We start from the raw sequence: 15,664 nt of genomic DNA, 5'->3' as shown, positions 1-15,664 counted from the left end.
ACACGGATTCGTCCAAGGCAGGCTGCTGTGGGCTTCACGACATGGCAAAGACACACGTAATGATTAGGGTGATGGTGACTGGATCATAGCTTGACTTCGCTCTTTCTTTACCCTGCCAAGAGAACACTTTGTATAGGTTGTGTTGTGGACATTTTCCCTTCGTATCCTTTTCACGTCATCCGCTATCAGTCAATGTTCTCGAGTCTCTCTCACCACCAGGGCATTAGATACAGATCTCGGCAGCAGAAACGGCAACGGCGTCTATAAGAGTTTTTAGAAACAGCTCCATACGCAGTCAACAGATCCTGTAGGTAGGCAGCCCACAGATCGTTGTGTGGAAATAGAGTTAACAGCACCACAGGAACCAAACGCGCCGCTCTTTTACTCTCATCTAAATCTACTGACATTTATCCCTTCTGTTGAAATGGCACACTTACTGTATGATAAGGAGGGGGCGGAAACTTTACTCTGCGGTGTTTGTGGATGGATGCTGTTGGGTTGTCTCTCCACCTTTTATAGGGCCTGTCCCATGGCGGGGTATAAATTAAAGAAGGGGTGTGCGAGTGTGTCTGTATGTGTTTATAGACCCTGTCCTGTCTGAAAAGGGGTTATATATCACCAGAGAGGTGTAATCATACACCGCAGTGGTTGGGACGGGACATGGAGGGGCGTTTAGGGTTTTTAGGCGAAGGGAAGAGTGATGGCCCACTGTTTGTGCTGTACCGCTGACACACACACACACACACACACACAAACGCAGGTACAGCATTATTTGCAGGTGGCATAACGCTATGGCTAACAGAGAGAAAATGAAGAGAAACGTAAGAGGGAGAGAGAGAGAGAGAGAGAGAGCGAGACCCAGAGAGAGAGTAAGCACACACACACACACTGCTACTAGGGTGCATCAGCATTACTCTGTGAAACAGACATTGCTCTGTAGCCTCACCAGCCGTAGCTCTCTGGAACTCCACCGAGAGAGTGTGTGTGACATCACTCCAAAACGTGTAGAGGATATCAGGCTGGCCGTCCTGCCGAGAGAAGAGAGAAACAACTGAACAGAGAGTCACACAAGGAGACACACGCACACAGGGCTGTGATGAGTGCAGTCTGCGCCCAACAGGCAGAAGGGCAGGGTGACTGCCATTATCATCATTATCTACCAGTGTGATCCTCAGCCACACCAGATGCTGCTATCGCCGCACACATTTATCACACTGCAAATCAGCTAGAAACACGCACACACACACACACACACACACACACACACACACACACACACACACACACACACACAACCACCGTGCTGTGCCATAACCATCACAGTGGACAACAATGACAGCTCATCACCATCATGACAAGTCATAGCAGGGCGTCTTACGATGGGCTGAGGAGGTTTGTCCACTAATGAGGGTCCACTCCTCTGAAGCATGCAGAGCTAGTACACACATCTGACTCAAATAGGAGTCTTGTAACACAGGGAATACACACTGACTAGATAGGGTGGTGAGTGCCATTTTTAAACACACACAAACGTAAATGCAAACACTGACACATACACACACACACACGCATGAACACTCAAAAACACACACACACACACAGTTTACTAAACACACACATACACACGACGGAAGTGAAAGTAGAGAGGGAGGGGAAAGTCTAATCAAAACAAAGACATATGAAGGGGGAGTGTGTGTCACCACATCCCTCCAACGTGGCCCTCCTCGCCTCCTAATATAATCACTGCTAATCAGTGGAGAAGGACACACAGGCATGCACACACACACACACACACAGATGCTAGTAGCAGATTAGTGTGTCTTCGAAGGGTGAATTTCAATTATTGAATGGCCGTGTCTCTCAGAAACTAAAGTAAACTAGGCCTACTTTGCTCCATGTTCTGCACCAGGGGTGGGGAAACTTTTTGGCTCGAGGGCCACATCGAGCCAAAAACGGAGGGACGCATTTTTTGGGGGACATTTTTTTGTTTGTTAAAATCAATTTGCGGGGGCCTCCTGAGTGGCGTAGCGGTCTAAGGTACTGCGTCGCAGTGCTTGACGCATCACTACAGACCCGGGTTTGTTCCCAGGCTGTGTCACAGTTGGCCGTGACTGGGAGACCCATGTGGCGGCGCACAATTGGCCCAGCATCGTCTGGGTTAGGAGAGGGTTTGGCAGGCCGAGATTTCCCTGTTTCATTGCGCTCTAGCGACTGCTGTGGCGGGCCGGGCGCATGCACGCTGACACGGTCACCAGGTGTACGGTGTTTCCTCCGACACATTGGTGCGGCTGGGTTCCGGGTTAAGTGGGCATTGTGTCAAGACGCAGTGTGGGGGCCTGGCTGGGTCGTGTTTCGGAGGATGCACGGCTCTCGACCTTCGCCTCTCCTGAGTCCGTACGGGAGTTCAAGTGATGGAAGAAGACTGTAACTACCAATTGGGTATCACAAAATTTGGGGAGAAAAAAAAAAAGTGTAAAAATGTTTGGGTTTAAAAAAGAAATTATTCGTATTTAAAAACAAAAATGTAATGTCTGGCGGGCCAGATTGAAGTGCCCGGAGGGCCATACTTTGCCCCCCCCCCCTTGTTTTACACTGTTCTGTGGCCCAACACAAAGAGAATGGAGACACACAGTCCATCAATGTTACCCTGCTAATGTTCAACACAAAACAGACCAGACCATGTGTATGTCCTACTTCTAAACATACGCACACAGGCATGCGCACACACACTAGATTTTAATTGGTGCAAGCTGCTAATAGGTCGACTGCTGTCCTGAATATAAAAGGACAATTATAGGACTGTGGAGCGTGACAACGGCGGGAACGAGAGGGTGGGGGAATAGAAGCAGAGCGAGTGAGGAAGGAAGGGAGAGAAAGAGAGGAGCGGGAGCAAATTAAGAGGTCTATGCTCCTGTAAGAAAGAAAATCGGCACAGCTGAATCTCTTTCAGCTTGTATTAGATAACTCAAGTCCCTCCAAGCTGTTCTGCTTAACAGCCCAGCATTCTGCTGATGCAAGCAAGAGTCAATAAAGCCTGGGCAGGTCTGGTTCAGGACAGGCCCAAGTAACGGACCGATCAGGATGGAGAGAGGGGAATGGGAGAGGGACAGAGGAGGGGTAGGCAGGGGAAGGGAGAAGAGAATGATACTGACAAGAGTTTAAATGTTTTTGATTTTACCTTTATTTAACTAGGCAAGTCAGTTAAGAACATATTCTTGTTTTCAAATGACAGCCTAGGAACAGTGAGTTAACTGCCTTGTTCAGTGGCAGAATTACATATTTTTACCTTGTCAGCTCGGGGATTCGATCTTGCAACCTTTCAGTTACAAGTCCAACGCTCTAACCACTAGGCGACCTGCCGCCCCAGTATTAGAGGAATAGATGTTGTGGAAGGGTGTGCTGATGACAGTTCAGGGGCAAGAACACACGGGCCTTTTATGAGGACATGGCGTCTCACCTTAATGATCTCACTGATGAAGCAGACGTGAGTGACAGGGTCTCTCTTCTTCGTCAGGACCTTCTGGAGGTGTTGCACCTAAACACAGAGAGGTTACATGTTAACTCCGTACTCCCTGACTAGGTACATTATTCTACTTCAGCAGGTAAAAATGTGCACATTTACTTTTAAAATATCTGCAAAGGTAAAGGCATACCTGTCCGCAAGCGGCACAGATCTGGTCCATGAGTTTCTCTAGGTTGGTCCAGAGAGCAGCTCGGAACGCTGCCGTGTTACCTGGGGTTGGCATCACCGCTCTGCCTGGCGCACCTGACACACACACACACACACACACAAATGAAATGACACGGGTGAAAAAGTTACACAGGACAAGAGTACCAAAACTGAAACACTATTTTCCTCACCCCCTAACTCTCACCCCCGCCTACCTCTGTTGCCTGTGGGCTGGGTGAGTCCCTTGATGTCCAGGGCGGTGGTGACGTTGTCCTGTATGGTGGTCCGGTAGCCCTCCACCACCCCACTGATGGTCTCCCTCAGACTGCCCAGGTTATAGAACACCTGGAGGGCCGTGCCCACCTGGGTCGGGTTCTACATGGGGACACAGAGGAGAGGAGACAGTTGGTGTGTGCGTGTGTGTCAGGTTCAGTCATTCAACACCAACCCTATCTAGTCTGAGACAGTCAGTCTTGGAGCACAGTGGAGTCCAATCAAACTAAATACACGTCAGACATACTTCTACTGACTGGATAGACACACAGAATGGAGTGCACCTCACACTCTGGAATAGCAGAGAAACACTCGTACCGACACACACACACACACACACACACACACAAGTTCAGACGATTGACGTCACTATACGGAAGGGAGGGGGTGGTCTAAAAAATGGGTCATATTCAACAATTCTCCTCAGCTAACGGGAAAAGATCAGGATACGCAAGTACTCGGACATTTCTCTGTGTGAGTGTGTGTGCGTGCATGGTTGTGTGTGAGTAATTACTAGTAGGGTCTGATAGCAGCTCTTATTAAGGAACAAGCACTCAGGACTAATAGGAGCTTTGTTCACCATCATCCAGAAACCACTCACACCCTCCCTCCCCTCTCTCCTCGCTGTTGCACACATGAAACAGAGATTGAGGTCAGACCCCAGTCTTCTAGCTCCCTCCCTCTCCATCTCATTTCTCTGGCCTAACGAGTTCTTGGAAACACAGTTTCAACTCTCTCCATTCCTAACTCAGGGCCATTTAGGAAACTGCCCCTAAAGTCAGCTCCAGCTGGGTCATAATCAGGAAGCCAGCGCCAGAGCTCACGGCCCAGTGAGGTGTCAGCTGGTGGATGTGATAATGTCAAGACCCTGTCATGGAGCCTCGACCCCAGCCGTCTGGAAGGCGTGACACTATATGTCTCATGTCTGCAGTCCTTGGATTGGTCAATAGGGTGACACAGGTGTTGAGTAAACCATGCTGTTATCATGTCCAAAGCCATGACGCAGTATTTCTAATGCCAAAGAGTTTGCTGTGGATAAAAAGGATGCGTCCGTGCATGACACACAGAAATACACTAACTGACGAGGGGCGATATTTGATCAGTTCTTTGCGAGCGTGAGCTCTGCAGCGTCCGTCCGGGTCAGGTGGGTAGGTGTGTGTGTGTGTGTGTGTGTGTGTAGAAATACAGGGCTCTGTGCAGGCCAGTCAAGTTATTCCACACCAATCTCAACAAACCATTTCCATATGGACCTCGCTTTGTGCATGGGGGCATTGTCATGCTGAAACAGGAAAGGGCCTTCTCAAAACTATTAGAAGTTGGAAGCGCAGAAACGTCTACAATGTCATTGTGTGCTGTTGCGTTAAGATTTCCCTTCACTGGAACTAACGGGACTAGCCCAAACCATGAAAAACAGCCCCAGAGCATTATTCCTCCTCCACCAACCTTCACAGTTTGCACTATGCAGAGGCAGGTAGCCTTCTCCTGGCATCCACCAAAGCCAGATTCGTCCATCGGACTGCCAAAAGGTGAAGCTTGATTCATCACTCCAGAGAACGAGTTTTCACTGCTACAGAGTCCAACGGCGGCGAGCTTTACACCACTCCAGCCAACACTTGGCGTTGCGCATGGTAATCTTAGGCTTGTGTGCTCGGCCATGGAAACGCTTGGCTGCTTGGCCATGGAAACCCATTTAACGAAGCTCCCGACAAACAGTTATTGTGCTGAAGTTGCTTCCAGAGGCAGTTTGGAACGCAGTAGTGAGTGTTGCAACCAAGGACAGACCATTTTTAGCACGTCAGCACTCGGCAGTCCTGTTCTGTGAGCTTGTGTAGCCTGCCACTGAGCGGCTGAGCCGTTGTTGCTCCTAGATGTTTCCACTTCACATTAACAGCAGCTCTGTCCGCAAACGGGTGTGGCTGAAATAGCCCAATTCACAAATTAGAAGGCATGCCGACATACTTTTGGCCATGATGGATACACATAAATATATATCAGTGCTGTGAAAAAGTATTTGCCCCTTTCCTGATTTCTTATTTTTTTGCACATTTGTCACACCTAAATGTTTCAAATCATCAAACAAATTTAAGTAAACACAAAATGCAGTTTTTAAGTGATGATTATAAGGTAAAAAAGCTATCCGAACCTTCATGGCCCTATGTGAAAAGGTAATTGCCCCATAAACCTAATAACTGTTTGTGCCACCCTCAGCAGCAACAACTGCAATCAAGCGTTTGCGATAGCTGGCAATGAGTCTTTCACATCGCTGGGGAGGAATTTTGTCCCACTCTTCTTTGCAGAATTGTTTTAATTCAGCCACATTGGAGGGTTTTTGAGCATGAACCGCCTTTTTAAGGTCACACCACAGCATCTCAATCGGATTCAAGTCCAGACTTTGACTAGGCCACTCCAAAACTTTCATTTAAAAAAAAAAAGCCATTCAGAGGTGGACTTGCTGGTGTGTTTTGGATCATTGTCCTGCTGCAGAACCCAAGGGCACTTCAGCTTGAGGTCATGAACTGGTGGCCGGAAATTCTCCTTCAGGATTTTTTGGTAGAGAGCAGAATGGTTCATGGTTCCATCAATCACAGCAAGTGGTCCAGGTCCTGAAGCAGCAAAGCAGCCCGAGACCATCACACTACCACCACCATATTTGACTGTTGGTATGATGTTCTTTTTCTGAAATGCTGTGTTACTTTTACGCCAGATGTAATGGGACACACACCTTTTGTCTCGTCCAGTCCACAGAATATTTTCCCAAAAGTCTTGGGGATCATCAAGATGTTTTGCAAAAGTGAGACAAGCCTTTAAGTTCTTTTGGGTCAGCAGTGTTTTTCGCATTGGAACTCTGCCATGGATGCCATTTTTCCCAGTCTCTTACTTATGATTGGGTCATGAACACTGATCTTAACTGAGGCAAGTGAGGCCTGCAGTTCTTTAGATGTTGTTGTGGGTTCTTTTGTGACCTCTTGGATGAGTCGTTGCTGCGCTCTTGGGGTAATATTGGTAGGCCGGCCACTCCTGGGAAGGTTCACCACTGTTCCAAATTTTCGCCATTTGTGGATATAGGCTCTCACCATGGTTCGCTGGAGTCCCAAAGCTTAAGAAATGGCTTTGTCACCCTTTCCAGACTGATAGATGTCAATTACTTTGATACTAATCTGTTCCTGAATTTCTTTGGATCGCGGCATGATGTCTTGCTTTTTGAGATCTTTTGGCCTACTTCACTTTGTCAGACAGGTTCTATTTAAGTGATTTCTTGAACAAACAGATCTGGCAGGAATCAGGCCTGGGGGTGGCTAGTGAAATTGAACTCGGCTTTCCCCCCAAAATGTGATTAACCACAGTAAATTCATGATTTAACAAGGAGGGGGGGGGGGGGGGGGGGAATTACTTTCTCACATAGGGCCATGAAGGTTCAGATAATTTTATTTATTAAGGGATAAAAGCTATCACTTAAAAGCTGCATTTTGTGTTTACTTGGGTTATCTTTGTGTAATATAAAAATTTGTTTGAAGATCCGAAACATTTAAGTGTGACAAATGTGGAAAAAAATAAGAAATCAGGAATATATATAGTGCTATGAAAAAGTATTTGCCCCCTTCCTGATTTCTTATTTTATATATATAAAATTTACATTTATTCCTAGTAAACAAATCCCTGTCTTAGGTCAGTTAGGATCACCACATTATTTTAAGAAGGTGAAATGTCAGAATAATAGCTGAGAGAATTATTTATTTCAGCTTTTATTTATTTCATCACATTCCCAGTGGGTCATATACTCGATTGGTATTGGTAGCATGGCCTTTAAATTGTTGAACTTGGGTCAAATGTTTTGCGTAGCCTTCCACAAGTTTCTCACAATAAGTTGGGTGAATTTTGGCCCATTCCTCCTGACATAGTCAGGTTTGTAGGCCTCCTTGCTCGCACACACTTTTTCAGTTCTGCCCACACATTTTCTATAGGCTTGAGGTCAGGGCTTTGTGATGGCCACTCCAATACCTTGACTTTGTTGTCCTTAAGCCATTTTGCCACAACTTTGGAAGTATGCTTGGGGTAATTGTCCATTTGCGACCAAGCTTTATAAGTCTTGAGAGGTTTCCTCAATATATCCACATAATTCTCTTTCCTCATGATGCCGTCTATTTTGTGAAGTGCACCAGTCCCTCCTGCAAGCAAAGCACCCCTACAACATGATGCTGCCACCCCCGTACTTCACGGTTGAGATGGTGTTCTTCGGCTTGCAAGCTTCCCCCTTTTTCCTCCAAACATAACGATGGTTATTATGGCCAAACAGTTCTATTTTTGTTTCATCAGACCAGAGGACATTTCTCCAAAAAGTACGATCTTTGTCCCCATGTGCAGTTGCAAACCGTAGTCTAGCTTTTTTATGGCGGTTTTGGAGCAGTGGCATCTTCCTTGCTGAGCCGCCTTTCAGGTTATGTCGATATAGGACTCGTTTTACTGTGGATATAGATCATTTTGTACCCTTTTCCTCCAGCATCTTTACAAGGTCCTTTGCTGTTGTTCTGGGATTAAGTTGCACTTTTTGCACCAAAGTACATTCATCTCTAGGAGACAGAACGCGTCTCCTTCCTGAGCGGTATGACGGCTGTGTGGTCCCATGGTGTTTATACTTGCGTACTATTGTTTGTACAGATGAACATGGTACTTTCAGGCGTTTGGAAATTGCTCCCAAGGATGAACCAGACTTGAGGTCTACAATTTATTTCCGAGGTCTTGGCTGATTTCTTTTGATTTTCCCATGATGTCAAGCAAAGAGGCACTGAGTTTGAATGTAGACCTTGAAATACATCCACAAGTACACCTCCAAAACTATGAAATAACACATATGGAATCATGTAGTAACCAAAAAAGTGTTAAACAAATCCAAATATATTTGAGATTTTGTAAAGTAGCCACCCTTTGCCTTGATGACAGCTTTGCACACTCTTGGCATTCTCTCAACCAGCTTCATGAGGTAGTCACCTGGAATGCATTTCAGGTGAGCCTTGTTAAAAGTTAATTTGTGAAATTTGTCCTTCTTAATGCGTTTGAGCCAATCAGTTGTGTTGTGACAAGGTAGGGGTGGTATACAATATCTCCAAGATGGCATAGCAGTCAGACGTCCTTTGTCCTCGTCTTGTCGTGTCCCGTATATATATATATATATATATATATATATATATATATATATATTTATTTACATCTTTCTTCGCATATCTTTTCTGTATTTTCTTATCCAAAAACTCAACTTCAAAACACTCTCCTGCAACCGCCTCACCAATTAAAAAAAAGTATTATTTACCTCAAATCTGAAATCCACAATAGAAGCTAGCCAGAAGCTAACCAGAAGCTAGCCACAAGCTAAACAGAAGCTAGCCAGAAGCTAGCCAGTTTACTGGCTAACGTTAGTATTCAGCTAACCACGGTTGATGGTCATCAGCTATCCTTTAGCTCGAAAAGCTATCGCCAGTTTTGTACAACGCGACTCAGACCAGAACATACCGGACCTATTTTTCTCTCCATATCCCCGGATTTCAACAAAAAGCTCTGGACATTTACACCTGGATCTCGTAGCTAGCTAGCTGCTATCTGTGTGACTATTACCTCCACTGTATTCACATCCTACCATACCTTTATCTGTACATTATACCTTGAAGCTAGTTTATCGCCCCCAGAAACCTCCTTTTACTCTCTGTTCTGGACGTTCTCGATGACCAATTCTCATACCTTTTAGCCATACCCTTATCCTACTCCTCCTCTTTTCCTCTGGTGATGTAGAGGTGAATCCAGGCCCTGCAGTGCCTAGCTCCACTCCTATTCCAACAGGCGCTCTCTTTTGATAACTTCTGTAACTGTAAAAGCCTTGGTTTCATGCATGTTAACATTAGAAGTCTCCTCCCTAAGTTTGTTTTATTCACTGCTTTAGCACACTCTGCCAAACCGGATGTTCTAGCCGTGTCTGAATCCAAGCTTAGGAAGACCACTAAAAATTCTGAAATCTTCATCCCTAACTACAAGATTTTCAGACAAAATAGAACGGCCAAAGGGGGCGGTGTTGCAATCTACTGCAGAGATAGCCTGCAGAGTTCTGTCCTACTATCCAGGTCTGTACCCAAACAATTTGAACTTCTACTTTTAAAAATCCACCTCTCTAAAAACAAGTCTCTCACCGTTGCCACCTGCTATAGACCACCCTCTGCCCCCAGCTGTGCTCTGGACACCATTAGTGAACTGATTGCCCCCCATCTATCTTCAGAGCTTGTGCTGCTAGGCAACCTAAACTGGAACATGCTTAACACCCCAGCCATCCTACAATCTAAGATTGATGTCCCCAATCTCACTCAAATGATCAATTAACCTACCAGGTACCACCCCAAAGCCGTAAACACGGGCACCCTCATAGATATCATCCTAACCAACTTGCCCTCTAAATACACCTCTGCTGTTTTCAAACAAGATCTCAGCGATCACTGCCTCATTGCCTGCTTCCGTAATGGGCCAGCGGTCAAACGACCTCCACTCATCACTATCAAACGCTCCCTGAAACACTTCAATCACCATTCTAATCGACCTGGCCGGGGTATTGACCTCATCCCGTCAGTAGAGGATGCCTGGTTATTTAAAAAAAATGCCTTCCTCACCATCTTAAATAAGCATGCCCCATTCATGAAATCTAGAACCAGGAACAGATATAGCCCTTGGTTCTCTCCAGACCAGACTGCCCTTAACCAACACAAAAATATCCTATGGTGTTCTGCATTAGCATCAATCAGCCCCCGTGATATGCAACTTTTCAGGGAAGCTAGAAACCAATATACACAGGCAGTTAGAAAAGCCAAGGCTAGCTTTTTCAAGCAGAAATTTGCTTCCTGCAACACAAACTCAAAAAAGTTCTGGGACACTGTAAAGTCCATGGAGAATAAGAACACCTCCTCCCAGCTGCCCACTGCACTGAGGATAGGAAACACTGTCACCACTGATAAATCCACTATAATTGAGAATTTCAAGAAGCTTTTTTCTACGGCTGGCCATGCTTTCCAACTGGCTACTCCTACCCCAGTCAACAGCACTGCACCCCCCCACAGCAACTCGCCCAAGCCTGCCCCATTTCTCCTTCTCCAAAATCCAGTCAGCTGATGTTCTGAAAGAGCTGCAAAATCTGGACCCCTACAAATCAGCCGGGCTAGACAATCTGGACCCTTTCTTTCTAAAATTATCGGCCAAAATTGTTGCAACCCATATTACTAGCCTGTTCAACCTCTCTTTAGTGTCGTCTGAGATTCCCAAAGATTGGAAAGCAGCTGCGGTCATCCCCCTCTTTAAAGGGGGGGGGACACTCTTGACCCAAACTGCTACAGACCTATATCTATCCTACCCTGCCTTTCTAAGGTCTTCGAAAGACAAGTCAACAAACAGATTACCAACCTTTTCGAATCTCACCATACCTTCTCCGCTATACAATCTGGTTTCAGAGCTGGTCATGGGTGCACCTCAGCCACGCTCAAGGTCCTAAACGATATCTTAACCGCCATTGATAAGAAACAATACTGTGCAGCCGTATTCATTGATCTGGCCAAGGCTTTCGACTCTGTTAATCACCACATGCTCATCGGCAGACTCGATAGCTTTGGTTTCTCAAATGATTGCCTCGCCTGGTTCACCAACTACTTCTCTGATAGAGTTCAGTGTGTCAAATCGGAGGGCCTGTTGTCCGGGCCTCTGGCAGTCTCTATGAGGGTATCTCAGGGTTCAATTCTTGGACCGACTCTCTTCTCTGTAAACATCAATGATGTCGCTCTTGCTGCTGGTGAGTCTCTGATCCACCTCTACACAGACGACACCATTCTGTATACTTCTGGCCCTTCTTTGGACACTTTGTTAACAACCCTCCAGATGAGCTTCAATGCCATACAACTCTCCTTCCGTTGCCTCCAATTGTTCTTCAATACAAGTAAAACTAAATGCATGCTCTTCAACCGATCGCTGCCTGTACCTGCCCGCCCATCCAACATCACTACTCTGGACGGTTCTGACTTAGAATATAAGGACAACTACAAATACCCAGGTGTCTGACTCACATCAAACATCTCCAAACCAAAGTTAAATCTAGAATTGGTTTCCTATTTCGCAACAAAGCATCCTTCACTCATACTGCCCTTGTAAAACTGACCATCCTACCGATCCTCGACTTCGGTGATGTCATTTACAAAATAGCCTCCAATACCCTACTCAATAAATTGGATGCAGTCTTCACAGTGCCATCCGTTTAGTCACCAAAGCCCCATATACTACCCACGACTGCGACCTGTACGCTCTCGTTGGCTGGCCTTCGCTTCATACTCGTCGCCAAACCCACTGGCTCCAGGTCATCTACAAGACCCTGCTAGGTAAAGTCCCCCCTTATCTCAGCTCGCTGGTCACCATAGCAGCACCCACCTGTAGCATGGGCTCCCGCAGGTATCTCTCTCTGGTCACCCTCCAAAACCAATTCTTCCTTTGGCCGCCTCTCCTTCCAGTTCTCTGCTGCCAATGACTGGAACGAACTACAAAAATCTCTGAAAATGGAAACACTTATCTCCCTCACTAGCTTTAAGTACCAGCTGTCAAAGCAGCTCACAGATTACTGCACCTGTACATAGCCCATCTATAATTTAGCCCAAACAACTACCTCTCCCCCTACTGTATTTATTTATTTATTTTGCTCCTTTGCACCCCATTATTCATCTCTCTACTTTGCACAAATCTACAATTCCAGTGTTTTACTTGCTATATTGTATTTACTGCGACACCATGGACCTTTTTTGCCTTTACCTCCCTTATCTCACCTCATTTGCTCACATTGTATATAGACTTATTTTTCTACAGTATTATTGACTGTATGTTTATTTTACTCCATGTGTAACTCTGTGTTGTTGTATGTGTCAAACTGCTTTGCTTTATCTTGGCCAGCTTGCAATTGTAAATGAGAACTTGTTCTCAACTTGCCTACCTGGTTAAATAAAGGTGAAATTAAAAACAATATTTAAAAAAAATACAGAAGAAAGCCAAATTTGGTAAAATACCAAACCCATGTTATGGAAAGAACAGCTCCAATAAGCAAAGAGAAATGACAGTCCATCATTCCTTTAATAAGACATGAAGGTCAGTCAATCCAGAAAATGTCAAGAACTTTGAAAGTTTCTTCAAGTGCTGTCGCAAAAACCATCATGCGCTATGATGAAACTGGCTCTCATGAGGACCGCCACAGGAAAGGAAGACCCAGAGTTACCTCTGCTGTAGAGGATAAGCTCATTAGAGTTAACTGCACCTCAGGTTGCAGCATAAATAAATGCTTCAGAGTTCAAGTAACAGACACATCTTAAAGTCAACTGTTTGGAGGATATTGTGTGAATCAGGCATTCGTGGGCGAATTGCTGCAAAGAAATCACTACTAAAGGACACCAATAAGAAGAAGAGACATGCTTGGGACAAGAAGCACAAGCAATGGACATTAGACAGGTGGAAATATGTCCTTTGTTCTGATGAGTCCAATTTGAGATTTTTGGTTCCAAGGGCCATGTCTGTGACACGGATGATCTCTGCATGTGTGGTTCCCACCGTGAAGCAAGGAGGAGGAGGTGTAATGGTGCTTTGCTGATGACACTGTTGGTGATTTATTTAGAATTCAAGGCACACTTAACCAGCACGGCCACCACAGAATTCTGCAGCGATACACCATCCCACCTGGTTTGCGCTTTGTGGGGCTATCATTTCTTTTTTTAAAGTCTTAATGACCCAAAACACACCTCCAGGCTGTTTAAGGGCTATTTGACCAAGAAGGAGAGTGATGGTACTGCATCAGATGACCTGGCCTCCACAATCACCCAACCTCAACCCAATTGAGATGGTTTGGGATAAATTGGACAGCAGATTGAAGGACAGATATGCCAACAAATGCTCAGTATATGTGGGAACTCCTTCAAGACTGTTGGAAAAGCATTCCTCGTGAAGCTGGTTGAGAGAATGCCAAAATATATTTTGATTTGTATAACACTTTTTGGATTACTATATGATTCCATATGTTATTTCACAGTTTTGATGTCTTCACTGAAATTCTACAATGTAGAAAATAGTAAATAATGTAGAAAAACCATTGAATAAGTAGGTAAATATATATATATATATATATATATATATTGAGATGGTTTGGGATAAATTGGACAGCAGATTGAAGGACATATATATATATATATATAAATAAAATGAGTGGAGAACAGGAGGGCTTCTTAAAGAAAAACTAACAGGTCTGTGAGAGCCGGAATTCTTACTGGTTGGTAGGTGATCAAATACTTATGTCATGCAATAAAATGCTAATTAATTACTTAAAAATCATACAATGTGATTTTCTGGATTTTTGTTTTAGATTCCGCCTCTCACAGTTTAAGTGTACCTATGATAAAAATTAGACCTCTACATGCTTTGTAAGTAGGAAAACCTGCAAAATCAGCAGTGTATCAAATACTTGTTCTCCCCACTGTATATATAAATAAATACATAGTATATGCCCTGTTGGGGCTCTGTGGCAGCTCCGTTCCAGTGTGAGATGTTTTCACGTTGCCTCGCCCCAGGGTAATACACAAACACTTTTTGTTCCCAGTGTAGCAGGTGCCGAGGGGGATCTTTCTCTTTCGGCATAACAAAAATCAGGCTAATTGGTTTGGCTTGATTGGGCGCACACACACACACACACACCAGGAGTAGTGAGACCTTCGCTGTCGACCGGGAGGTGAGAGGAGCAGGCTAAAAATAGCCCCACTCAGTCTTAATGAGCATGTGGCAGCATACACAGGCTGCTTCCCAAATGGCACCTTATTTTCTACATAGTGCACTACGGGCCCTGGTCAAAAGTAGTGATCTACGTAGGGAGTAGTGTGCCGTTTTTGGTATTTACATTAACCCCCCCTTCCATTTGGTTTGTACACTGCTGCTACTCACTGTGTATTATCTATGCATAGTCACTTCACCCCTACCTACATGTACAAATGACCTCTACTAACTTGTGCACCCGTACATAGACTCGGTACTGGTACCCCCTGTATATAGCCTCGTTATTGTTATTTTATTGTGTTACTTTTTACTTTTGTTTATTTGGTAAATATTTTCTTAACTCTTTTGAACTGCACTGTTGGTTAAGGGCTTGCAAGTAAGCATTTCATGTTAAGGTCTACACTTGTATTCATTGCATGTGACAAATAAAGTTTGATTTGATTTGAGACAAAGCCACACAGTACAGGGGAAGAACCCACCCTTCACAGACCATTACTGTATTGTTGTCGTCAGGAAGGCAGCTGCATCCTTATAGACACCATGTCAGATATCATTAAACCAGGCAGGGACTGTAATATTCACAGTGCTGAGTAAACACAAACACCTGGCTAGGTTCTTGGCTTCCTTCACTGCTAGGCCTATTCCTTGACATGAAAGTGATGCACTGACCGTGAGGCTGCTGTCATGGCTTCGACATTTCTCATTTCAAGAGACGCCCCGGTAAAATAAAAAAGAATTCTGAACATATGAACCTAGCCAAGGTCACAGTGTTACATATTCAGCCGGCAGAGCCTGCCTCTTTACAGATGGCCTGGGTGCGCAGTATTAAAATATATATCTCTATGGCTGGGCCTGCTGCTAGTACAAGCTTGGTGTGAACTGGATCCCACACACTCAGGGAAGACATCCAAA

At 45.0% G+C, this 15,664-nt stretch overlaps 1 protein-coding gene across 1 annotated transcript in view; it reads right to left on the bottom strand.

Moving 5' to 3' along the window:
* cog5 (component of oligomeric golgi complex 5) overlaps positions 1-15,664 on the bottom strand; it is an 89,864-nt gene that overhangs the window by 21,554 nt on the left and 52,646 nt on the right. Inside the window, exons 8-11 of the mRNA XM_020491075.2 lie at positions 3,886-4,045; positions 3,654-3,766; positions 3,458-3,535; positions 947-1,028 (exon numbers count right to left, since the gene is read on the bottom strand). Coding sequence (XP_020346664.1) covers positions 947-1,028; positions 3,458-3,535; positions 3,654-3,766; positions 3,886-4,045 — 433 coding nt within the window. The remainder of the gene's footprint in view (positions 1-946; positions 1,029-3,457; positions 3,536-3,653; positions 3,767-3,885; positions 4,046-15,664) is intronic.

The sequence above is a fragment of the Oncorhynchus kisutch genome, linkage group LG9 (assembly GCF_002021735.2).
Source record: "Oncorhynchus kisutch isolate 150728-3 linkage group LG9, Okis_V2, whole genome shotgun sequence".
In the NCBI taxonomy this organism is placed as follows: domain Eukaryota; kingdom Metazoa; phylum Chordata; class Actinopteri; order Salmoniformes; family Salmonidae; genus Oncorhynchus; species Oncorhynchus kisutch.
Note: the sequence above shows the minus strand (reverse complement) of the source record. Positions and strands in the feature narration are given on the sequence as shown.